Genomic DNA, 24,703 nt, shown 5'->3' with positions numbered 1-24,703 from the left:
CAAAGACATGACATTACAAAGAGTGGCATCTGCAAAGACATGACATTACAAAGAGTGGCATCTGCAAAGACATGACATTACAAAGAGTGGCATCTGCAATGACATGACATTACTTGGAGTTACATCTGCAGTATGACTTTGCAAAGAGTGACATCTGCAATGACATAACATTCTAAAGAGTGACATCTGCAAAGATTTGACATTCCAAAGAGTGACATCTGCACTTGAATTACGCTTGAACCTGGCTTTGCTTGGCTACCTATGAAAGGGGCTTGAGGTTCGACACCCGACTGGGCAGAGTTGTGTTTACTGAGCACCTAAAAGCAGCACTGAAAACCTTCTCCCAGATAATGCCTCTCTCCCCCCACTGGTCCACAACTGAGATTGGACCATAGCGCTCTGTGCATGCTATAAGCATGAAAGTAGTCACATATAAAAGCTATTATTATTATTATTATTATTATCTGCAATGAGTCGCATGCCACACATGTTAATGAGAACAGAAATTGAGATTAGGATGTCTTAAGAAGATATACACAGATGAAATGACCTTACAGTACCTATACCTGAGGCAGTTGATAACGCAAACAAGTCTAACACTTCAGGAATCCCTTTCTCTTGGTTACTTCCCTTTCTTATCTTTACTTTTCCAGACGCGATCAGAAATTGTAGGTTTCGATATCTTGCAAAAAGCCGCTGCTGAAAAGTAGAGAATTTGGTTACGCGAACTGTCATGGCACCCTTACGACGGATTTAAGAGTAGGAGGGTCTTTTCGGAACATTTTCTTAGATAAAATTAAATCAATACATCAAGTAAGCTTATGTCGCGAATGTATACATTAATATATTTTTTTAAATAAGAGAAAGAACTGCACATTTACAGCTTGATCTAAATCCTATAAAATGTATTTTCCCTTTTCTATATCAAACAATATTAATTAATTATTATTATTATAGTTTTTATATAGCGCTACTTTCATGCTTAGAGCATGCTAAGAGCGCTTTAGTCCAATCTCATTTGTGGACCAGTGGGGGGGGGGAGGGAGTGTCTAGGAGTTGGTTTTCCGTGCTGCCTTTAGGCGCTCGATTACCGCTTATCAATTAATTAAATGGTTAATTTTTCTATTAGTTCATGTTTTGTCAGGGACAATGAATACTTGTACAAAGTTTTAACTTGATCCGAGAATGGGAAGTGGGAGAAATGATGTGTTCAAAATTTGTACCAGACAGACATACAGACAGACGGATTGAGTGGATATAAGTTTTGTAATGATTAAAATTCAGTTGATTAAACGAAAATGAATACATAAATAAGTACATCTATAACAGGTAAAAATATCTGTTTATTGTTTTTTTTTAATTTAGAATACAAGACGTTGACTATCAAACATTACTTTCCAAGTAGGCTTAAGAGCCCACCTTGTGAACCCAGAAGATTATTTGTTGCTGCAGTTTGAGTTCCCGTGTTGGTTGTTGCCGTGAGGCCGCCGGTCAGACCTCCAGTGAGTCCGCCCAAGAGTCCACCACTGGACGTTGCAGCTGTGCCGGTGTTGGTTGAAGTCTGTCCACCAAGCGATGTTCCAAGCAACCCGGAGGCTTGAGAGTTGGTGAGAGAGCCAGTCGCACCGCTTCCTAACAGACCAGACAATGCCCCTGTTACCGTGTTGACCACGTTTCCCGTGCTGCCCCCGGTGCCCCCACCACCCAACAGACCTGTCACTGTGTTCAATAGGTCCCCAGCTGTACCCGTCGCGGTGTTCACCACGCTTCCCACAGGGTTACCATTTAACAGGTTTCCAAGCGCTCCAGACACTGTGTTGACAACGTTCCCGGTGTCGCTTCCGGTCGCCCCACCACCCAACAGGCCTGTTGCTGTGTTCAATAGGTTCCCAGCTGTTCCAGTCAATGTATTGACTACGTTCCCGGTGCTGCTTCCAGTCGCCCCACCACCCAACAGACCCGTTGCTGTGTTCAATAGGTTCCCAGCTGTTCCAGTCAATGTATTGACTACGTTCCCGGTGCTGCTTCCGGTCGCCCCTCCACCCAACAGTCCTATTACTGTGTTCAATAGGTTCCCAGTTGTTCCTGTTGCGGTGTTCAAGACACCGCCTACTGGGTTACTGTTCAACAAGCTCCCCAGAACATTAAGCGCCCCGTTCGTGTTTCCCCCTGTAAGATCATTTAACACATTTCCCGTTAATCCCGTTATACCATTCAACAAGTTCCCCGTGGAGCCTCCGCTTAGCGCCCCCAGCAGGGAGTTCACCAGATTTCCAGCACCACCAACGGCATCAGTGGTGCAGTTAGTTCCGTTCTTTTTTGTGATTGTAGGGATCTGAACATTGGTCACTGGAACTGGAGCTGGGGTTGCAACATTCGGGCAACCTAAACAAGACAAAATAATTACAATTATTGTCTTAACAGTCATAAAAACAAAACAACAGCAAGTAATACAAACGTCGATAAATGTAGCCATGTTTTGTAGTTACGTCCCCAAATGATGTAGTCAATTCTTTGGATCGCTGACACAAATTCCGATTCAACATCACGTGATCATTGATATGTTTTACGATGAGACTTGGGATACTTGTATGCGTGATTCTCTCTTATAAAGGTCGCGGCCGAAGAAAGGTGCAGATGGCGAAGATAGAATTTAATAAGACCCCTGGTGAACAACGGCTGTGTCTGTATCAGGATTGGCAATTATGCAGGTCGCAACTGGGTCTGCGTAGTCACGTAAAATACTACACTAATACTCATCTTCAGACTGTTATGTGTTACAATCAATTTACAACAAGAAAAAATAAAAAAGTTTTTTAAAAAATAAAACAAAGATTTTATTAAGTGTAGTTGTGTAATAATGTTTGTAATTGATCTAACTTTTACAATTATAAAAAAGTGCAATTAGAAATAAATTTAGCAATTGTTTTTGTTTAGCGCTATTTTATGCTCTCACAATAACCCATGATCTTATCACCTGTCTGGACAAATTGGCAAATGAAAAAAAGGGGTGGGGGTGGGAATGAATGCGGTATCTGGGTGAATGTTACAGTGATCGCTTTTTAAATGCAAAAAGTTGAGATGAATTCGAACGCAGAGGGCTCAAGCCTCCTCAAGCCTATAATTGGTTGTACTATTTGTGGACCACATTGTGTAGAAATACCTGGGCCGATTTTATAATTATTTTAACACCAAGTCCGCCCCTGCTTTTCACAGAAATTATCATTGGGTGATTAAACACATTCACTGCTATTTAACATTGACATGTGTATTTATTTTCCGTAATTATTGTACGCAATTACTATTAGCTTACTAGACACTTTACATTGTAGGTTTGGGGTAGAAGTCTTGCTCTAAGCTTGAAGTCAGACAGTGTTCTCGGCAAAAGATGGTCATTAAAGGTTTCGTCATGCACTTCTTATACAAGGTCGAGATGGTTGATATATATATATTGTTTAGTTTTATGTAGTGAAAGAAAAAGTGTTATGTTGTAAAAGAGAAAGTGTTGTGTAGTGAAAGAGAAAGTGTTATGTATTGAAAGAGAAAGTGTTGTGTAGTGAAAGAGAAAATGTTATGTATTGAAAGAGAAAGTGTTATGTAGTGAAAGAGAAAGTGTTGTGTATTGAAAGAGAACGTGTTGTGTAGTGAAAGAGAAAGTGTTGTTTAGTGAAAGAGAAAGTGTTGTTTAGTGAAAGAGAAAGTGTTGTGTAGTGAAAGAGAAAGTGTTGTGTAGTGAAAGAGAAAGTGTTATGTATTGAAAGAGAAAGTGTTGTGTAGTGAAAGAGAAAGTGTTGTGTAGTGAAAGAGAAAGTTTTGTGTATTGAAAGAGAAAGTGTTGTGTAGTGAATAAGAAAGTGTTATGTATTGAAAGAGAAAGTGTTGTGTAGTGAAAGAGAAAGTGTTATTTAGTGAAAGAGAAAGTGTTGTTTAGTGAAAGAGAAAGTGTTGTGTAGTGAAAGAGAAAGTGTTGTTTAGTGAAAGAGAAAGTGTTGTGTAGTGAAAGAGAAAGTGTTATTTGTAGTGAAAGAGAAAGTGTTGTTTAGTGAAAGAGAAAGTGTTGTGTAGTGAAAGAGAAAGTGTTATGTAGTGAAAGAGAAAGTGTTGTTTAGTGAAAGAGAAAGTGTTGTGTAGTGAAAGAGAAAGTGTTATGTAGTGAAAGAGAAAGTGTTGTTTAGTGAAAGAGAAAGTGTTGTGTAGTGAAAGAGAAAGTGTTATGTAGTGAAAGAAAAAGTTTTATGTTGTGAAAGTGTTGTGTAGTGAAAGAGAAAGTGTTATGTAGTGAAAGAGAAAGTGTTGTATATTGAAAGAGAAAGTGTTGTGACGTGAAAGAGAAAGTGTTATGTAGTGAAAGAGAAAGTGTTGTGTATTGAAAGAGAAAGTGTTGTGTAGTGAAAGAGAAAGTAATATGTAGTGAAAGAAAAAGTTTTATGTTGTGAAAGAGAAAGTGTTATGTAGTGAAAGAGAAAGTGTTATGTAGTGAAAGAGAAAGTGTTGTGTAGTGAAAGAGAAAATTTTATGTTGTGAAAGAGAAAGTGTTATGTAGTGAAAGAGAAAGTGTTATGTTGTGAAAGAGAAAGTGTTATGTAGTGAAAGAGAAAGTGTTATGTAGTGAAAGAGAAAGTGTTGTGTATTGAAAGAGAAAGTGTTGTGTATTGAAAGAGAAAGTGTTGTGTAGTGAAAGAGAAAGTGTTGTTTAGTGAAAGAGAAAGTGTTGTTTAGTGAAAGAGAAATTGTTATTTGTAGTGAAAGAGAAAGTGTTGTTTAGTGAAAGAGAAAGTGTTATTTGTAGTGAAAGAGAAAGTGTTGTTTAGTGAAAGAGAAAGTGTTGTGTAGTGATAGAGAAAGTGTTGTTTAGTGAAAGAGAAAGTGTTGTTTAGTGAAAGAGAAATTGTTATTTGTAGTGAAAGAGAAAGTGTTGTTTAGTGAAAGAGAAAGTGTTATTTGTAGTGAAAGAGAAAGTGTTGTTTAGTGAAAGAGAAAGTGTTGTGTAGTGATAGAGAAAGTGTTGTTTAGTGAAAGAGAAAGTGTTGTGTAGTGATAGAGAAAGTGTTGTGTAGTGAAAGAGAAAGTTTTGTGTATTGAAAGAGAAAGTGAGGTAGACAGTGAAAAACTAAGAGAGCAAAGAGTGTGTCACAGTGAGTGTGTGAAGGCCCAATATTTTAGTATTTGAGAAAGAGAGAGACAGAGAGAGAGAGAGAGAGAGAGTGAGAGAGAAAGACAGAAAGAGAGAGATTAGAGAGAACTTGTACGAAGCATGAAGTGACACTGCACACCATTAAGGGTGAACTGCAATCTGTCAACTAATCTATTAGCAGAGGCAGCCATCAAGGCCATCTTGAGAAACAATACCCTAATCAATAAACTTGTTTTCCAGGGTTCGTTTATATTATACACTCATGTAAAAATTTATAATAAGTATCTTTTAATTAAGGATGTAATAATGTAAGGGGAACTAAGCCAGTCTGTTCCAATTCAGACTTTAAAAGCAAGTTTTATTTACGGTTATTGATCTTGATTTTTTTATTTTTCGTCTACAAATATAACTTTCACGTTTGAAACTCTAGCTCATAGACATTCTAGGAAACTGACTTTCAAAGCATATATGAGTTACCATGTTACTCTACGGTGCCATAGTCAAAGATTGACAATGCCCTTTAGCTAGCGCTAATTAAAGACATTTTTCTTTGTAATCGTAATCTCTGATGCCACTTTGCAATCACTCTATTGATATGGCACATTCAGAGTAGGCAAAAAACTTCAGGGTGGATACAGTTCTTGAAAACGGATCTAACGATTTTCCGAGACATTTGACTGTTGCTGCATATAGTAGGGAAAAGTAACTTTTGACCGTTATAATTTTTCAAAATAAAAACAGAAATTAATTTGAATATGGCATGGGAACTAGGATTTGTTTAAAATCTTGAGCAGACTTCCGGTATTTCCGCATGTATGCATTATTCATTAAAGAGTTTAATATTTGCACATGGTCTTCTAACTCTAAATCTAAATGGCTATCATTTGAATGTTATAAAATCTAGTAGATTTCTACATTCGCTCAACAAAGTTTTTTTCCCGGGGGAGGGGGTGGGAATATGATGGGGTAAAAAATGTTATTTTATTTAAAAACAAATATAACCCTAACCCTAACCCTAACCCTAACATTATTTGATTAAAAGCAAAATAATCGTTCTATTGTTGTATAAAGGAGATATTGACTTTTTAAACATTATAGTTTGTGTTTTTCTTATTTTCGTTTTATTTCCATTTTTTCCCTTGCTTTCTGCCCAGTCGTGACCAGAGAAACATGCCTTCTTGGAGCGACACTAGAGAATGCTGACCACGTCCTTCCAATACTTTTTCAAGAGACCCAAACAACATATTGGTCCCAGAACATCACCTAAAGATAGACACTGTTTATGCTTGATCTGGAAACCGCTGAGCAGTTCATCTTAGACTTAGGATCTTTCAGTAGAATGGTGAGAACTTGGCACTAGAAGAATGTCCCAGCCAAGTCTATCATTTATTTTTGATACGGGGGTTTTACTTTAGTATTGTTTCGTCGAAATAATTCTCACCTTCATCACTATAGGCTGTCATGATACCGGTAGATAAATACGTTAACAGTACCCCCCGTACAGCAGGTAAAATTGAGAGGTACAGATTGTCTTCCCCATTTCGCTTACACAAAGACAGGTTTTATAATTAGGACTTCAGTTACCATTTTGTATCACTTGTGTATCAACTCTTTCTGCCTGTCTTGTACACTTTTTGTACAGGTTATTTCTCGCACACCCATTTTCGGATCCCAAAACCCCCCACAAAAATTGTTGTACCTAACAGAACATGAATCAATTTAAAAAAATGATTTCATTAACTATAGATAACTAATTATTTTTTAGGTATCGAAAAAGGGAAATAAATGTTAAGTATTAAGAGACATTTCTGAATGTGTGGAGTTATTTTCCTGATTAAGTGTTGTACACGTTTTTTTTTCACTTCCCGTTCTCTGACTAAGTTAAAATGTAACACACTTATCCATAGTCGAGGACAATACATTAATCATTTTTAAAAAATAATAAGTTAATCAATAAATGTTTTTTTTTAATATAGAAAAAGGAGCTTATCCATGAAGTATTGAGCTATATGGAAGTGATTTTGCGGTTCTTCCCCTTAGATAAGCTTCTTTTAAAAAAAAATAACATTTCTTCAATATTTTGTATAGTACATATGTAAAAAAAAATGGCGTTACGTATTAAGTTATAAAAGCGTTAACTAGGTTTGTTTGGTTCTATGCATTCAGACTCCTGGTCTGTTGATTGTTCGTTTTGTGGCAGAATAAAAATATTGTTATATATTATATATAGAATATTTATTGTACTATATGATGTTTTTTTGTAGCTGTGTTCTTCTATTTTAAGCTGTGTTCTTAAAGCTTATAGTGTAGCTGTGTTCTTTTTTCTTTGTACTGTAAACGTTGTTAAATCTGTGTAGTGTATCTTTGTTCTTTGAGCTGAGTATCGATCTGTATTATTTGATCAGTGTATTGTAGCTGTGCTCTTTAAGCTGTGTATTGTAGCCGTGTTTCTTACGCTGTGTTTTGTAGCTTTGTTCTTTGAACAGTGTGATGTGGCGGCACTCTTTAAGCTGTGTCTTGTAAGCGTCGTCAAAGCTGTGTGTAGCTGTCTTCCTTAAACTGTGCATTGCAGCTGTGTCCTCTCAGCTGTGTATTGTAGCATTGCTTTTTGAACTTTGTATTGTAGCTGTGCTCTTTAAGTTACGAATAGTAGCTTTGTTCTTTGAACTACACACTGTAGCTGTGTTCTTTAAACTGTGTATTGTAGCTGAATTCTTTAAATCTAATTATTATTATATGTACCGCTAACGAACATTTATACTTTTATATGCTTAGACCTGTTTATCTGTACTGTCTGCCTATGCTAATTTTGTCTACATATGTTAAACACTTGTTTTTCCCACACACCTGAGATTAAACCTGGCTGTAAGTTGTATGCACATCCTCCGTAGTCTTTCACGTCCAGCACGCTCAAGCACAGCATCGGTGTTCTCCTCTGTCTGGTGGACGGGGTATCTGCAGCCACAGGAAGAGTGTCTTTGTTACATAAGGGGATTCACTTTTTGTCTTACTAACAATTAATATTAAAATATACGGGATAAATATTATAATCACTTAGTAAAGGAGCATTATGTGTTTATTATGTTTGACAGATCTGAAGTTTGTGTGATAAAGAATTTATTCATCAATTTGGCTTGGGCAATGGTCATCCACTTTTAAGATACGCTGAAGTATGTAAGCAAAGTACAAAAGTAAAGCTCCCCTTTCAGACTTTGTAAAGGTCATCTGTTTCTGTGGCCTACAGTTAACGAGGGTGTCATGTGGCCTCACACCGACCAATCACCTTTACTTTTCCCCAACTAATGTCAGGTACCCATTAGAGCTGGGTGGACTCCCAGAGGCACCCAAAGATCCCTTTATTCAAAATCACAGTCTTCACCAGGATTCAAACCCGGGACCCCTGGTTCGGAAGCCTCGCGGTTTACCGCTAGGCCACCGCGAACAACATAAATACCAACTGTTTTTGGAGAAAAAAAAAGTATGGGTTTGGCCCAAATGGAGACCAGGCATAAAGGAGGGGTCATCGATCGCGTGTGATGAACCGACCAGAAGTAAAAAAAAAGAAGGCTGAAAACACTGCAGCGTCTGGTGATTACAAGTCACGTGACAATGCAAGTGTTTCAAGGATTGACATCTTTAGTCCTCTGAGGAGAGGGAAAGGATCGTCTGGCAAGATCTACAATGCCCCATTTAGGAATTTGATTATAATTGGTAAAAAACAAAACGAGACTTATTGTACTTTTAAAGACTTTTTTGTTTTTTTCTGTAAATAAATATTTATACATTCACTAGCATGAGACTTAAGTCTGTTTCTATAAATACATACATTGTACAAAATATCTTATAAGAAACGTGACTCATCAGCCCCTTTAATTAAACACAGCCGAGGCCGCATAACCTCTTCAGCTTTAGCAGTAAACAAGAGATGTTTATCACGATCAATACTCAAGTTCTATTGGTTTCAAGTGCAGTGGCTATCATGTCGTTATGTAAAACAACAGACAACAACAACAAGCAAGACAAAAAACGTTGGTAACAGTATGGTTGTTTTATTTGCTACAATGTTCATACTTAAGATGCTACAGTTTATAACGTACTAGACTAAAAGTGTCTTTCCAATATAAATTATCTCGTGTTACTTTTTACCAAGGAGACCTGATAGAAGGTTTACACCGCCACCTGCCCCACCACCACCTAATAACCCACCCACAGCACCAGTACCGCTACTGCCTGTTCCGCCCCCACCGCCCAGCATACCCGTCACTCCGCTCAACAAGCCTCCTCCACCGGATCCACCTGTGTTGGAACCTCCACCACCGCCCAGCAAACCCGTAACTCCGCTCAACAAGCCTCCTCCACCGGATCCACCTGTGTTCGAGCCTCCACCACCGCCCAGCAAACCCGTAACTCCGCTCAACAAACCTCCTCCACCGGATCCACCTGTGTTCGAACCTCCACCACCCAGGAGACTGGTCGCTCCACCTAACAAGCCTCCAGCGAGATTAGTCACCACACTCAAAGGCCCACCGCCGCCGCCTAACAGTCCACTCAACAAACCTCCGCCAGATCCGCCGCTGTATGACGACCCTCCTCCAAGTAGACCTCCAAGTAGGCCCCCGTTACTCCCGCCAAGTATTCCATTTAACAGTCCTCCTCCAAGCAGACCCCCTACAAGGCCACCGCCCCCGGATGCTGAAGCACCCCCACCTCCAAGAAGCCCACCCAGGAGGCTTATTATGGGCGTGAGTAGTTTCCCGATTCCCAGTATGTCGATTTCTATGCATAGCTGCATCAAATTTCTCTTGTCACGAGAACTTCCTGTAGACAATGACAAACAGAGTTAATGCCCTTCTTACTCAGGGAACACAACTCAATACAAAGTTAAAGTTACAGAAAAGTAACAAATCACCAAGGCTGATATTTACGACTTCAGTATTATCACATAACTATACATTGACATACTTAAAACATACTAGCCATATCTTAAAATAAAACAACATTAACCGTTTAAAACTAAATCAAAATAATCTAGACTATGTTCTATATTATATTCATAAAACAAACTTTTCTCCATTTTTTAAACAAACTTGAAATTAAATTGTTTTTCAGCTGCATTATATTTTCATACATTAGGCATATGATAGTGTTCATCGATTTGCAGTCCATTAGTTAACCACGGTATGGTGTGGTCAGCAGAACGACTTACTGCCACTGGCGGATCCAAGGGGGGGGCGGTAGGGGCGATCGCCCCCCCCCCCCATTCGGCCGAACCCCCCCCCCCCCGCGAAGGGGGGGGGGCGGACGAATTTTAGTATAGAATTCACCCGATTTGTATACGAATTCATTACTTATGCGATGGTATCAATCCCCCCCCCCCCATAAACTTTCGAGTGGGGGGGGGGCGGTCCAATTTCTTTGTAGAAATCACAGCTTGCTAACAGAATCAATTAAATATCTATGTGATTAAAACTTGTTATTGATATTTTAACCGATCTTTGTATTATGTCGTTCCCTGTTTGCCAATTTATCTCTACTGCCCTTCCCACCTAAACCTTTTGAGGGAGGGGGCGGTCCTACTTTAATGGAGAAATCATAGTTTGTGAACAAAATTAGTTGAATTAACATATAGATTTATATTATGTCGCTCGTCTTCTTGTATCTTGGCCGTTTCGGTGAGGTTGGGGGAGGGGGAAATCGCATGTACTGCCCTTCCCACTCTAGCCCTCTGAGTGGGGGGGGGGCGGTCCTATTTTTATGGAGAATCATAGTTTGTGAACAAAATTAGTTGAATTTCTATTTAATATAAACTACATATTGATATGTGAACTCATTGTATATTATGTCGTACCACACTCTAATCTCAAATTTTATCATTAGTAAAATTTAAATGAAAAAGGGTTGTACCAGGTGGGAGGGGCGATTCATGCAATCGCCTTTCCCCATCGGACAAACCAATACTTTTTCTTTTTGTATTACAGTTAGGAAATTACAAAACAAAAACATCTGTCACTAATATAATTTATATATACTATAAATAAATTCTTATATCGAGTCGCCACACCCCTATTCTTTAATGCCAAATGCAATCTTTAGCAGAAATTATTAAAGGAGCGAGGATTAATCGTTTTCACTCTACCCCCCCCCTCCCATTTCCAGACAGAGTTTATGTAATTTCACATGAATTTATCATAACTATTTTAAGAAAGACTTTGCATTCAAAAAATTAGAATTCAAACGAAATTTTTCAGTATAAGAGTCACGATTGAGATGAGTTCTAAACCCAAATCATTTTTTCATAGTCGCCTTTTTCTAACCTTTACTCAATCTGATATTTTTCTAGTTATATAAATTTGGGACTTTAACTCACAATTTATACTATGATTTTATTGAATATTATTTATCGAATAATTTTTTTTCGGCGGAGATCCTCAAAGCCAAAATCTAAATATGTGGGGTATCTTATCTTTTCAAGGAACAAATCGGATTTTTTGCAATGTATTAAGGGCCTATAAATTCATATTAGAATATTTTTCAAGTACAACATTATTCAAAAGGTCCTTTTTTAATAGTATGAATAATAAGTTTTAGGTCAGGAGAATACGTTTCTTCTGTGAAGTATGCTAGAAAACTCTTTTGGCGACGGGGCTTTGTCCCGAACTCCATTGATAAATAATGAGTTGTAGATGTGAGGAGAATGCGTTACTGCAATGAAGAATGCAACAAAACGCTTTTGGCGTCGGGGCTTCGCCCCGAACTCCACTGATGAATAATGAGCTGTAAATGTCAGGAGAATACTTTTCTGCAGTGAAAAAAGCAAGAAAACGATTTTGGCGTCTGGGCTTCGCCCCGAACTCCATTGATAAATAATGAGTTGCAGATGTCAGGAGAATGCGTTTCTACAATGAAGAATGCAAGAAAACGCTTTTGGCGTCGGGGCTTCGCCCCGAACTCCACTGATGAATAATGAGCTGTAAATATCAGGAGAATACTTTTCTGCAGTGAAAAAAGCAAGAAAACGCTTTTGGCGTCGGGGCTTCGCCCCGAACTCCATTGATAAATAATGAGTTGTAGATGTCAGAAGAATGCGTTTCTACAGTGAAGAATGCAAGAAAACGCTTTTGGCGGCGGGGCTTCGCCCCGAACTCCATTGATGAATAATGAGCTGTAAATGTCAGGAGAATACTTTTCTTCAGTGAAAAAAGCTAGAAAACGCTTTTGACGTCGGGGCTTCGCCCCGAACCCCCCTTGAAAACCTTATAGCGATGCCCCAGTTGTTTTGTTTTTCACCAAAGGTTGAGAAATGCTGCTTTTTAAAAATTCTCATATATATATATATATATATATATATATATATATATATATATATATATATATATATATATATATATATATATATATATATATATATATATATATACGCACGTTTATACATAGGGTTTACTGGTTACTGGGCATTAGGGTTAGGGTTTGGAAAAAAATCGCCCCCCCCCACTCAAAAGATCTGGATCCGCCAGTGCTTACTGCACGACTCTATTTGGAGAGGCATCAGTCTAGACTTTAAATTTTAAATCATTTATAAAAATTCAGGTAGCGTCAATATGATGAACCCTGTCAGCAATGAAGAGCTTAATGACTCCACCATTTCGTTCCTACTTAAAAAAAAACAACAATTGCCTTCTATCTGCATCACTAACTTCTACGGGTGTGGTTATAAAACATTTGAAGCAATGAAATTTAAGAAAGTGACGAATTTCTCATTGCTTTTTTAACTCTATCAGAGCTCGAATGCTTGACTTATAGATTGTACGCCAACAGTCCATTCAATCAAATGCTTGACATATAGATTGTACGCCAACAGTCCATTCAATCAAATGCTTGACATATAGATTGTACGCCAACTGTCCATTCAATCAAATGCTTGACATATAGATTGTACGCCAACAGTCCATTCAATCAAATGCTTGACATATAGATTGTACGCCAACTGTTCATTCAATCAAATGCTTGACATATAGATTGTACGCCAACAGTCCATTCAATCAAATGCTTGACATATACATTGTACGCCAACAGTCCATTCAATCAAATGCTTGACATATAGATTGTACGCCAACAGTCCATTCAATCAAATGCTTGACATATAGATTGTACGCCAACAGTCCATTCAATCAAATGCTTGACATATAGATTGTACGCCAACTGTCCATTCAATCGAATGCTTGACCTATAGATTGTACGCCAACTGTCCATTCAATCGAATGCTGTTCACCAAAACGAGTAATGTATGCCAAGACAAAGAAAAAACCTATCACAAGTAATAGTAATAGTATTAGCCAGAGAGATCATAACTGGTCGAGTCACTAAAATAAATTTCATACAAGAAAAATATAGGTGTTCACATTCTCCAATCAAATGCTGAGAACTCTAGGCAAAGACCCCTCCACCAATTTTCAGTTAAATTGAACAATTTTGTCAATCAGGAAAAAAAATGTTCATCAATATACCAGATACACTCAAATGTTAAAGATTGCATTTAAAACTCTCCAAATGCTGGGTCGGAATTAATATTTTAGAGAGTAGACCTAACGCTTGAAGATACAGATACCGGATTTTTTCCCCTCTTAGAGGACTTTCCTGTATTCTCTAGTTATTTTCTATTTTTTTAGCCTTTGGGCTCGTGACATCGCCTCTGTGTCGATAGCTTTGTTCTTTCCAACTCAGGATGTAACTTACAGATCTAGAAACATTCTATGGATTTGATGTACATCAACAATCAGTACAATCTTTTCACTATTTACAGACTAGATTCTCTGGCTGATGTCATCCTTCAGTGGAAGTAAAACGCAAAGGGAGATCACCATAAGAGACCATCGTGAAGACATTGCCTAGTTTGTTTTTTGGTGCACTTAATGCGGACAGCTTCTGTTAGGGAAGAGTGAAGAGCTTTGGCAGCTGACAGAATTACATCACTTCTACGTCGCAAATCAAGGTTCTAACGATGACACTGTTTATGTTTTAAAACTTTCGGATGCTCTTTCAGAAATGAAGATAACTTTGCCCAAAACTACTTTAAACCTCCTTCAAGACGGCAGGGGATGGCGCTTTGACCTCCTTCAAGACGGCAGGGGTTGGCGCTTTCAAAGACCCTAAGCCACGAATATCGTGAAAACAGTCTAGAGCTCATACAGCACACCTAGCCAACCAGTTTCTAAAGCAATTTACACAAGAGTTTCAAGGCTGGGATTCGATTTTGGGATTTTTAAAGGACTTACTAGAGTTCACACAACTCTAATGGGTCCCTGACTTTCAGTAGGAAAACAAAAAAGGCTGTCGGTCGTTGTGCTGGCCACATAACAATCTCGCCATAGAAATGACCTTTACATCATCTGCCCTCATAGGTTGCAAGTGAACCTTCACCGTTTACCCCCCCCCCTCCCCTCCCCATTTCACTTTAAGTAAAATAACAATACAGAAAACCAAACTATCCTTTACTATTTCAACAAAATAAAACATTTTAGATGCAGACTTTGAATGCACAATTCGTCGCTTACCCGACTCCTCTTGTTTGGGATAAGCCTTACAGTTGATCTCGCAATGGTTCTCACAGAGATGTATCCATTCGGAAGGAAATCCAAAGCAAGCTTCACATACACCCGAGTCACACGGTATAGTCTTAAATCTCTCTTCCACTTCACTAGACAAACAAAATGACAGAGCGAAAACAGAATTATATTAGTAGTAAACATTTAAAAAATCAGAATACTTTTTGTTTAAAATAATATCGGAAACTAAGCATTCACACATTATTTGTTATTGAAAAAGAAAACATTTTTTTTTAATTCTTAAAAAATGCAACAACACATTACCTTCTTTTTATAACTTAGGGATCGATTATTTGTCTGTTAATTACTAATTGAACATTTTTTGCCCAACCACGGTCTCTCCTCCACCCCCACCCCCTCCCCGTGAAAAAGAATCATGGTTGAGCGAATGTAGAGATCTACTAGATTTTATAGAATTCCTATTCCAATGATAGGCCTTTAGTTTACAAAGAAGATGATGCTCAAAATGTTCCTGAACATTAATTTATTAAACTTATCTTATCTTACTTATAAAATAAAGACGTTATAGTAAAAAAAAAGAGGATTACGCCCTGCGTTTGTGGCTAGGTCAGTCTCTAAAGAAGATTGTCAACATGCGGAAATCATTGTTTGTTTCTCGATTTCTTGCCAAATTTAAATTTCTTTTTTTTTTTTACTTTTAAAAATCATAACGGTGAAACTAAAGCATCCATGGGGGTGTGACTAAAGCATCCACGGGGGTGTGACTAAAGCATCCATGGGGGTGTGACTAAAGCATCCACGGGGGTGTGGCTAAAGCATCCACGGGGGTGTGACTAAAGCATCCACGGGGGTGTGGCTAAAGCTACCACGGGGGTGTGGCTAAAGCATCCACGGGGGTGTGACTAAAGCGTCCACGGGGGTGTGGCTAAAGCATCCACGGGGGTGTGGCTAAAGCATCCACGGGGGTGTGACTAAAGCATCCACCGGGGTGTGACTAAAGCATCCACCGGGGTGTGACTAAAGCATCCACGGGGGTGTGACTAAAGCATCCACGGGTGTGTGGCTAAAGCATCCACGGGTGTGTGGCTAAAGCATCCACTGGGGTGTGGCTAAAGCATCCACTGGGGTGTGGCTAAAGCATCCACGGAGGTGTGACTAAAGCATCCACGGGGGTGTGGCCAACGAGCAAGCGATTGTTTTCCCAACGATTTACAGCAACTGTCACATTTCTAGAAACATCGTTAGAGTCGTTTTTGAGATCCGTGTCCTGGTTTTGCCCACCCAGGTTCCATAAAGGCATAGCTAATTTAATATATTCAGACATTTTATCTGACCTGTATCAGTATCCAGAGCACTTACGGAGCATGAATACAATTATAAAACCAGGACAAAGTTGAATGAATAATGATTATTTATTTTATATTGGATGAATATCAAAGAATGTTGTAATCTATATGAAAAAAGACATCAATGTCCCCTATATTTTTGAAGATCAATTCTAAGCAATAAACACTCTCAAAGGCAAATACAAAAATGATCAGATGTCATCTTTCAAGTTGCTTGGGTGTGCAATGTTAATTAGAACTTGTCAAGGAATCCCTTATCCAAAGGGCGTAACCAGAAAGTGCAAGTCTTCAATCAAAGACTGGAATCAAGCTAAAAGCGGACGAGATCAGAATAGCAAAGTGGCAGAAGGGAAATAGAAAATGGATCATTTCCGGGTGCTTTAGTTTACATAATTACCCACACAACTATTTGCTTGCTTATACATATAATGAAGAGAGAATCATGGGCAAAAAAATCTGTGTGTGGAAGGGGGGGGGGAAATAAATCAACATATACAATCTCTATATCAGTACCACTCATTGTTGTACACCGATCGAGTCCTGGAAATTAACGTATGCGGTACATTAAGGGAGGTCCATTTTATCGGATGTTCTTTAATAAAAACGTATTACATAAACAAGCAAAATTTTAATTAAGAGAAAATGGGAAAAACTATATGTGTCCATATTGTACAATCAGGCCCGGTCTTAGGCCATTGCCACCTATGCGCCGCAGTGGGCCCCGCACTTTCATAGGCCCCGCGCGATGCGAATTGCAGGTGTAAATTATTAAATTAAACCATTTTAAATTATAATTAAAGGGTTCCTGCGATTTTCCTGAAATTATAAAATATAAGAAAATGTCATGAAAATCACCTGAAAGTATTATAATCTTCTGAAAACTGATGCAAATCTTAAAACAGACAAAATTGTCATTTCGATGTGTCATTCAATATGAAAACGCCAATCCTACTCGCGATTAAAAAAAAGGCATTTTCAGCTTTCATTTAATAAAAATGTAATAATAAGCCGAATTTTAACCAAAACAAGAACTTCTAATAGTTATTTACTTAGATAGCCACTAGCATACAGATATAGATCTTATCATCTAAATCTATCTCGACCTCTTATATATAAAAAAAAGCGATATTTTGCGAGTCGATAGTAAATCTAAAAGGCAGATCTGATGTTTACCTGTTTTTTGTTGTAAAACTACTATCTACTGTAGATGGCTAGTAAAGTTAATTTAACAGTGATTTTGTACTTAGTAAAGTAGGTGAATAAAATGCAAAGACGAATTTATGTTCTAATGCAAAAACGTAATTTTCACTTATTATCCTTATCAAAACCCAAATTAGGCCCCGCGAAATCCGTTTCGCATAGGGCCCCGCAAGCTATAGGACCGGCCCTGTGTACAATTTATTTCCCTTCTTCGATATCGAAACAAAAAAGTACCAATCATTAATTAAGTAATTAGATATTTTTGAAACTTGATTTATGGTTTGTTAGCTACATTAAATAAGTTTGTAAAGTTTCAACTTGACCCGAGATTGGGTGTGAGAGAAAAAACGTGTACAATTATCTAAGGGGACAAAACCCAACATGGTTAGCAATACCTCTTTGTACAGAATTATTTATTTCCCTTGCTAGCATCAAACAAAAAAAGAAAAGCAAATGTTGATAAATTATGTTTTTTTTAAAGATGTTATAATATTTTTTTGAGCTTTTTAACACTGTAGAACTACGTTTTCAAAGTTCTTCCGTTTGAAGCACAAATTAATACACACTTTTTTTTTTTCCCAGTTTTCGTCCTTGACATTGTGTAGTTTATCGTAACAATCTTCAATAGAAGAAAAGTTGACAATTAATATGCTTCTAGCTCAATTCTTTTCTGCTTTGCTGCAAATAAAATTATACATTTCAACATCTTTTTTTTTGTTTTGGACCCTAATTTTGTCATAGATGTTTCATTTTTGTTACATGGATGGCTGCCTGGTCGTGCGGTATGCGCACTGGACTTTCATTCGGATGTTCTTGATGGTCCAAGGTTTATAACATGCCCGCTGCTGTCGTCCTCCGGGGCATTAGGTCTAGAATGAAATTAGCTTAAAATGTGAGGGAACATCCGGAACATGTAAAACATCTGATAGCAACGCTAAAAAAGTCAATCTTCTTAATCTTTCTTTTTTTTTTAACAGCAAAAGAGATGTTCCTCCAGACAAGTAGACATTCCAGTACTGAAGACTAAAACGTCAAGTAACAATATTACATAAAACACTGGACCGTAACTTACAAATAGAAACAAGAAACATATCTATAAAATTTTTTAAATAAATCAGCCTTGAAATTGTACATAAATAAATCTAGAGTCTAGACAAAGAATAATAAATCTGTGCGATTAGAACTAGTTTAACCAATTAGTTTTGCTGAGCGCAATTTCATGCTTTTAACTTTCTCCGTGTGCCAATTTTCTTGGCTTTGTAAAATGTTAACATGGCAATAATCGCCAAACTTTATCTTTTATAAGCATTTTGTCTTGAGGAAAGCTCATCAAATTTCAGTTTCAGAACTAAATTTGTTTTCAGATAAAAAAGTTCCATGTGTAAGGAATCTTCTGAATATTTCGTTCAATAGCTTAAAATTTGGTTTAAAATGCAAGTATGCTGTCTTCCTCATCAGCTAAATCATGCAAACGACTGTTTAATGTCATTTGTAGAATTAACTTGATCTTCAAGACTTTGATCTTTTAAACGCGGGAATCGACTCAAATCTTTTTTTTTAAAGAAAGATAAACAGTTTGAACTTTATTTTTAACATGTGATATCATTTACAAAGCTAGAAATCAATGTGTCCTTGCTCCTTGCCATGCAGTTTTAGATTTAGGTCATTGAGATGTCTAGTGTCATCAACTAAAAATGCTTAATTAACAATTCAGTTTTAGAGAGACACAGAAGATCTCTTTTCCTCATGCCACACGTCTTTCGCATCGAGAAAATAATGTGCGACATTTTTTAGTTCCCAAAATCGGAGACCTTTAGAAATTTAACGTACCTCGCAATCTTGGTGTATCGATGTATTTTATGTATACAATGATATCTAGGAATAGGAGAGTCTAACATTCTTTTGAGCAAGATAACAGTTCTAGTAACTCTTACCAGTTATTGACGGCTTAGTTTAATTTAGTTCACTTTATTTAATTGATGATTTCTTGGACAGGACTTTGCTTCTTCTTCTGACCATCTTTTTTAAAATTAAATGGACTTAAAAGCCAATAAAGTTCTTTTAAAATGTTGATATTATCATTATTTGTCTAATAATGAAAAGCTTAAATATGTAAGAAAAAAATTTCAAAGGCTAAGGAATACTAATTATATAGATATATACATCATACTACTAATGTAATTAAACTAACATAATTTTTCTTTGATCTTAGTATTATAAACATGTTGGCAATTTTAGCGTCGTAATGGCCAGTATTATTAATTCCCGTGGATCTTCTTTTTCCCTAGAAATTTTGCGAATATGCTTTTTCTTGATTTTCTTCTCTGGGTGAAATGTGCCACTTATAAATGTGCATAGGTTGGCCACCCTAGAGCTAACCGCTAACGTACTTTATTTTTAAACTCGTGATAACTATTTACTGCAAGAAATTAACAAGATAGCGTAATGAAAAAAATAAAACTCATCAATAGAAATGCATCCCGACAAACCTGGCGTTTTGGAAGTCCACATTCTGGAAATGTTTTAAGTCCTTTAACCCTTTGGAAAGCGCGTCTTTTATGCCTTGCTCGATTCCTCTGGTCACAGCCAACTTGAAACTCTTGGAATCGCCCAGACTTCCTACGATGTCGTCGCCTGACACTGAACTGAGCTCTATGGGGGCGGCCAGTGTAGAACACATCAAGATGGTGGCAAGGCCACAGAGCAAGCTCATCCTCATCTATAGAAATATAAAATACGTCGTCAAAGTTGTCTTCTAAATGGCACTGAAAGATAATATTCACAGTCAACCAGTATCGTAATAAAAGGCTTACCAAACTACGACCCGTGGGCCATATCCGACCCTTTACTTTTTTTTTTGTACACCGGATACACCAAAAAAAAAAAAGCTAGATATTAATGAATTAGCCTCTACGTAGGAAAATATTCAATCGTGAAATAATTTTCGTTCTTTCATTTCGTACAAATCGCTCACCTTTGCTTTGATAATTACATAAAAAATAATAAGTCTCAAGAATGATTCTATCCAAGGTTCAAGCTCGTTTAACCCTCAACTCTTTTCGCAAGCACAGCCCTTCTCTCTCGAGTTCATTATTGAACAATAGTCGGTGACATGGTAAGCGTCAATGAAGTAGTTTTGTATTCAATTTTATAGATCTAGTGACAGGCGAAACGAGCTTTCTTGTATGTCAGTGACACCTGTTTTGTCAGATATATTGAACCATTTTTTTGTATATTCTCGTCTCTGTTTAGATTTCATCTACATTTGTTTTTTGCGCGGGGATTATCCTGCGTAATAGGAGGTATCCTGTTACGTTGACTCTCTTTACTATTGGTGAGTTATGGGAACAGCTGACCCACTCGTACGTTTCTTCTCGAGTTTTATGATCAAAACCCCTCATTCTCAACCCCCCTGTTAACCAAACAAACAAAAAAAGTAATTAACAGCGAATTTGTTCAGTGCAATTTTGGATACGCACGTTGGCTCAAGGGTTCTCAAAGAACATATACCCAGGGACAGAGAAAGCAAAATTAAAATGTAGATAGGAATCATTTATTTAATCGCCTTACTAAAGCCGCACCTAAAATAAAAATTCATGCATCAGGACACGAAAGAAAAAAAAAAGAAAAAAAAGGTAGCTTTAAATAACTTAAAAAAAAACGCAAACCTAATGACCATATCACAGCGTCCTTAAAGCTCGCGAAGTTTTTCCTTCAGGAAACAGTTACAGGAAAAAGAACAAAAGACAGACTGAGAAAGAAATGGAAAGACAACATAAAAGAATGGACAATCCTATTAGTGAAAAAAAGTCTATTCAATGCAAGCGTGGGAAGCGTGGTCGAGAGGCTAAGTACGTTTGACCTTGGCTTGGCTTGGCTACCTATGATGGGGTAGATCGACACCCGACTTGAACAGAGTTGCATTTACTGAGCACCTAAAGGCAGCACGTAAAACATTCTCCCAGATACCTCCTCTCCACCACTGGTCCACAAATGAGATTGGACCAAAGCGCTCAGAGCACGCTATAAGCATGAAAGTAGTGTTATATAAAAGCCATAATTTATAAAAGACAGAGGAAAGAAGAAAAACGGTCGACAGACTAAAAAACAGGTGAAGATAAAGGAATCATTAACTATTAGGTAGACTTAGTGAATAAAACTTGGAGACCTGACTGACCTGACTGACCACTAATGCATACATTTTGCACTCTGACTGTTGGTTATGTTTTCTTGGGCAGTATGAGTGCTTGAAGCGACAGTGGGGAGTCATGCAGAATACACCTCAAATACTAATATTGCACTAAGCCTCTCTATGGCATTGGTCAACTCACATGTTAGGATTATTATTTTAGATGGGAAACGAACCGAACGAACATAACTCGAACTTCACTTACAACCGAACCGAACCGAACCCGAACTTTAAAACTGATCATAACTAACCGAACAGAACGAACTGTCCGAAATGAATTAAGATTTGACAATATTCTTGTAAGATGATCTGACAGTTACTTGTAGTTCTTGAAAAATTTCCTGTTGTCTTGATCTGGCCGTGTCCTTGACATCTTGTGTGGGCATCTTTACTTCATCATTTTGAATTGCCTTCTTTTGGTCTCAACGCGAAGAGTGTCGTATTATTTCATATTTGTGCGTTTATGAAATGGGAGATTCGAAGAAGCGAAAAGTAGACTCTGAATGTAGAAACTACCAGGAAAAGTTGGACTGATCTTTATCTCTTTGTGGATCATGGAAATAAGCCAATATGTTTTTTTTTTTAAAGAGTTGTTTGTGGCGGTTTTTAAACAATTTTTTCAGCATTATGAAATCAATAACATAAACAAATATCTCAAATATGGCGGCATTCTTAGTTTTAGCCGTGAGGAAAAGATTGCTAAGAAACGCCAAGAGATTAGAGATTAGAGGATTGACGAGAATATTTATCAAGAAGAGACAAGAAAATGAATAGGTGGTAAAGGCATGCTACAGAGTTGCTCACATTTTAAATAGTGAAATGAAGCCCTCTTTCGACGGAGAATGCTTAAAAAGGGGGTTACTTACAGTGATGAAAAACAAAATGTGTTATGAAAATAAGAATGCAGTTGAAGCCGACACCCTCTCTCGCATGACAATTAGAAATATCAATTTAAAACTAAGAGAAAGAGCAGCAGAGTTCGAAATGTGTTCTATTGACGCCGACCTATGTAATACCGCTCAATTCTTGGTACTTTGTTTGGCGAGCTAAGAAAATCAATGTTAAAATCACAGAAGAGAAAGCAGCCATCAGAAGCGTGCATGTGACTTGCACTGGCCAAGAACTGTTCAAAGAAGTTTCCGACATCATTGAGGATGCTTCTTTTCGTTGGGAGAAATTAGTGGGTGTGACTACTGATACCGCCAGAAGTATGGCTGGATGTCATAGCGAACTAGTCACAAGAGTTATCAGAAAAATAATCAAGTCAAACGGAACCTCTGTGGCAATGTGTTGAATCAGAGCCTTGCGATGATGTGTTCAGCACTGTAACGTTTATAAACAAGCATTCAACCTTTCACACATTTTCTGAGTCCAAATGTGAAGAGGTTTTATTTCTCAGTGAAGTGCACTGGAAAAGCATTGAAAAGGTTTTAGAAACTTTTTTGATATGAAACATTTAACTGAAAATTTTTATGACGGAGAAACGAAAGCAAGTGCCTCAACTTAACGACCCCTCCTGGTTCTGGGGTTTGACTTTTAAAAGTGACGTCACATCATACCTTAAAAGAACTCAACAATAAATTACAAGAAAAACAAGTTGATTTCGCATTAACAGTTGATACAAGCACCTTCTAAGCGAAATAGAAACTCTAATTAAGAGTTTATATTTCACTCTTACTTAAACAGGCAGACAGGGGCAGAACAAATGTGGGGTAAGCGCTTCCCATACGAACATCTAGTGTTAAATTAATGCAGTGGGGTTTTTAGAAGTTGATTCCTTCCTATATCCCATGAATTAGTGTTAGTACAACAGGGGTCTCTAATACAAGTGCATTATTGTTCATTCAATGTGTTTTGTATCCTTTCTAGACACGGGTATCGGAAATGAAATTAAAACATGTTTTTGTTTTTGTTATTACCTAACAACATTACATCGAACCGAATCCGAACTGTTTTGTGTGAGATATTTTGTAAGATGTTGTTGTGTGAGATGCCTTGTGTGAAATATTGTGTGTGAGATAGCACACTTAATGTGGGCCATATGAATTAATATTGTTTTTAAGATGATATGCTATCTAATTGACTAATAATCCAAGCTGTCCTTCAGTGTCATTTTCCCCCAAAAATATAAGCATGGTAAATGTAATGATTGATGTTATCTGAACTCTTCAAGGCAACATGTTACAGCACAACACGTACTCAATCAATAGGTGTTCTCGCAAATATTTATTTCTTACGTTATCTACGACCTAAAATCCACCAATGATCGACTTTACCTGATCGTGTAGTATGCACTCCCAACTGTCATGGCACGGTCCCGGGTTTGAACTTTGCCCTCTTCCAGAAGCAGGCTTGGGATAGGCAGTAGTTATCTTAAGTTCTGAAGGGATGACTGAAAAAAACTAGTTATCTTAAGTTCTGAAGGGATGACTGAAAAAAACTAACTATAAATTAGTAACTTAATCATTGTTTTTCTTTTACTAAATAGATTTAAAATGCATAAGGACATTTCCATTAAAACAACCACAATGTAATACTTAAAAAATGTTTTCAGAAATCCTTTTGGTTTCCGAGTTTAACTTTCATTCTCTGATTTAATAAATAGGTTAAGATCAAAATTAAAATCAGTAATTTGATCAAAGATTCAATAAATTAATCTTACATATAATTTCAAGTCAGCGATTAAATAGTGAAGGCGAAAGACACATTGGAATGGAGAAAGACGGTCGACGGATCATGTGTGACACCCCAACTTTCCATTACACTTCACATGAAGATGATTCTGTTGATAGATTTATATTCAGCTACACGCTAGAAAAATACAATATCATTGATAGTAATAGGTACAAACATTGTTTTTTCAACGAAGTCCACAAATGAAGATTCCTCCGTTTGGGACCCCTCAACTCAAGAAAACATTTTAGAAACTGGAGCATACACAAAATAGAGCATTGAGATTCATAAGAAACGAATATTTACATTTGACTAGAGTAACACCTTTAGTAAAATCACTAAATTTAGAAAGCCTTCCAACATAGATTAGGTTGCGTGTCAATGTGTTATGCGCCAGGAGGCCCATTGACTCCGACTTCAGCCTGCTTTTCTTTCTGGGTGTGCTCCCATAGCCTTTGATCATCCAAGATCATCTGCAAGGCAGCAGGTGTTTATTTTCGGAGTTTTCTCTCCTAGATGAGCTGCTATCCCTAGCTAACGAGCTTCATCTACCCGGGTTTAGAGTTAGAGCGCCCTATACTCGCTTTTTGCAATCATT

At 37.5% G+C, this 24,703-nt stretch overlaps 1 protein-coding gene across 2 annotated transcripts; it reads right to left on the bottom strand.

Moving 5' to 3' along the window:
* Nucleotides 1-1,323: 1,323 nt before the first annotated feature.
* On the bottom strand, nt 1,324-20,509 carry LOC106079725 (uncharacterized). 2 transcript variants are annotated; one of them, XM_013240931.2, is made up of 5 exons: nt 20,218-20,509; nt 19,733-19,962; nt 14,686-14,828; nt 7,982-8,089; nt 1,324-2,385 (listed from the first exon to the last, which is right to left on the bottom strand). In XM_013240931.2, the coding sequence occupies exons 2-5, from the start codon at nt 19,960-19,962 to the stop codon at nt 1,391-1,393; spliced, it is 1,476 nt and encodes a 491-aa protein (XP_013096385.2). In that variant the 5' UTR covers nt 20,218-20,509; the 3' UTR covers nt 1,324-1,390. The 2 variants fall into 2 exon arrangements, with proteins under 2 accessions (XP_013096385.2, XP_055888685.1); XM_056032710.1 differs by lacking the exons at nt 1,324-2,385; nt 7,982-8,089 and adding an exon at nt 9,168-9,952 and having other exon boundaries at nt 20,218-20,465.
* Nucleotides 20,510-24,703: the final 4,194 nt, after the last annotated feature.

The sequence above is a fragment of the Biomphalaria glabrata genome, chromosome 6, assembly GCF_947242115.1.
Source record: "Biomphalaria glabrata chromosome 6, xgBioGlab47.1, whole genome shotgun sequence".
NCBI classification, from domain to species: domain Eukaryota; kingdom Metazoa; phylum Mollusca; class Gastropoda; family Planorbidae; genus Biomphalaria; species Biomphalaria glabrata.
This window is presented reverse-complemented; position numbering and strand designations above follow the sequence as displayed.